At 46.6% G+C, this 1,305-nt stretch overlaps 1 protein-coding gene across 1 annotated transcript; it reads left to right on the forward strand.

The window, feature by feature from the left end:
* On the forward strand, nt 1–823 carry ATEG_04929 (uncharacterized protein; the record flags this gene model as incomplete). The annotated part of the gene is made up of 4 exons (XM_001214107.1): nt 1–29; nt 109–376; nt 455–596; nt 645–823. The coding sequence occupies 4 exons, from the start codon at nt 1–3 to the stop codon at nt 821–823; spliced, it is 618 nt and encodes a 205-aa protein (XP_001214107.1).
* Nucleotides 824–1,305: the final 482 nt, after the last annotated feature.

Here is a 1,305-nt window from a genome sequence, read left to right on the forward strand (position 1 = left end):
ATGAAGGGCAGTACTGTTGGTTGGATCCTGTGAGCAAAAGGCATTACAAAATGTGAACTCACCACATGAAGGCTTTAGTCAAATATGTTGAGGAAGAGGGTATCCTAGAAACCCAGGCGATGTCCCTGAATTAATCCGAGACCAACTGTTCGCGGAAGAGCATCATCGAGTGGGTAAACGACAGAAACCCGTCTACCCACCCGCTGGATCGATGTGTCCTCCAATAAACATTAATCTTGGTCCGACCCAGTTATCCCAGTCGCCAAAAACCGCCTATGGTCGTGCGGAGACAAACATATCAGGTCAAACTGATTTGGAAATTGCCGGGCCAATCGAAGAAATAGTGGAAGAGTATACCAACTGGCACCTGGAAAAGGTGAGCACGGAGAGCTTCAAGGAGAACATACGAAGAGCACGGGATATAGTGCTGGAAAACTGTCTTGATCTTGGTCAGCTCCACAATCCTAATATCGGCGCGGAATTTCTGGTGAAAGAGGGCGTGAACATAGGGGCCGCGTACAGGTTTGTCAGCGATACAACCAAGTGGCTCAAACAGCGCAAACGAAAGAGGGGGGTGAACAATGACGATGTTGAAAGTATTTTTGATTAGATTACTTATGATATATGGTATAATCAATCCATAGAAATCACTTATCCGTCGTCCCCTCTTGCAATCGTTCGGGACTTTAAAACTAAGGCTGATAATCCTGCGACTGTTCTGTATGCCAAACGTCTCGTAGCTATTTATGAGAAAACTTCGTTGGCTCAAGATACGACTAAACACTATTGTGGACTGTTGTGCAAGCCGGAAATGAAGATTTAGAGAAGCCCATGAACTATTCTCTGGTAGTAAGCCTAAGACAACGGCTTTGCAACATGGAGGGGCCACAGATATCAGCTCACCCAAGGGTAAAAAATGTTGGTGAAGCGTCGTATCTTAGATATGAAGACCTTCTCCTCCTCCAGATTTTGAATCCGACTGACGAGGCTGTTCATTGAAAGATTAGGTGCGTTTTGGTACAGCCTTGGGACTTTATACAACTTCTCTCTTACTCTACCCCACGGGAGCAGCGCGCCATGGGACGCCGCGTTGAACCCTGGAAACATATGCTTATCCGCGATATGTTGCGCGGAAAATGCTTTACTACCTCCCAGACGCTGACGTTGCCGAATGTAGCGAATATTCTAGCAGGAATATTCCTTCATATCTGCGCATGTTTGGTACCGTCAAGTGCAAAACCAGTTTCACCGTGTCACACTCCTCTTCCTATCCTTCCGCCTACTGCCAAGCCAATCCTAAAGCAG

Source organism: Aspergillus terreus, genomic scaffold, assembly GCF_000149615.1.
Source record: "Aspergillus terreus NIH2624 scaffold_6 genomic scaffold, whole genome shotgun sequence".
Taxonomy (NCBI): domain Eukaryota; kingdom Fungi; phylum Ascomycota; class Eurotiomycetes; order Eurotiales; family Aspergillaceae; genus Aspergillus; species Aspergillus terreus.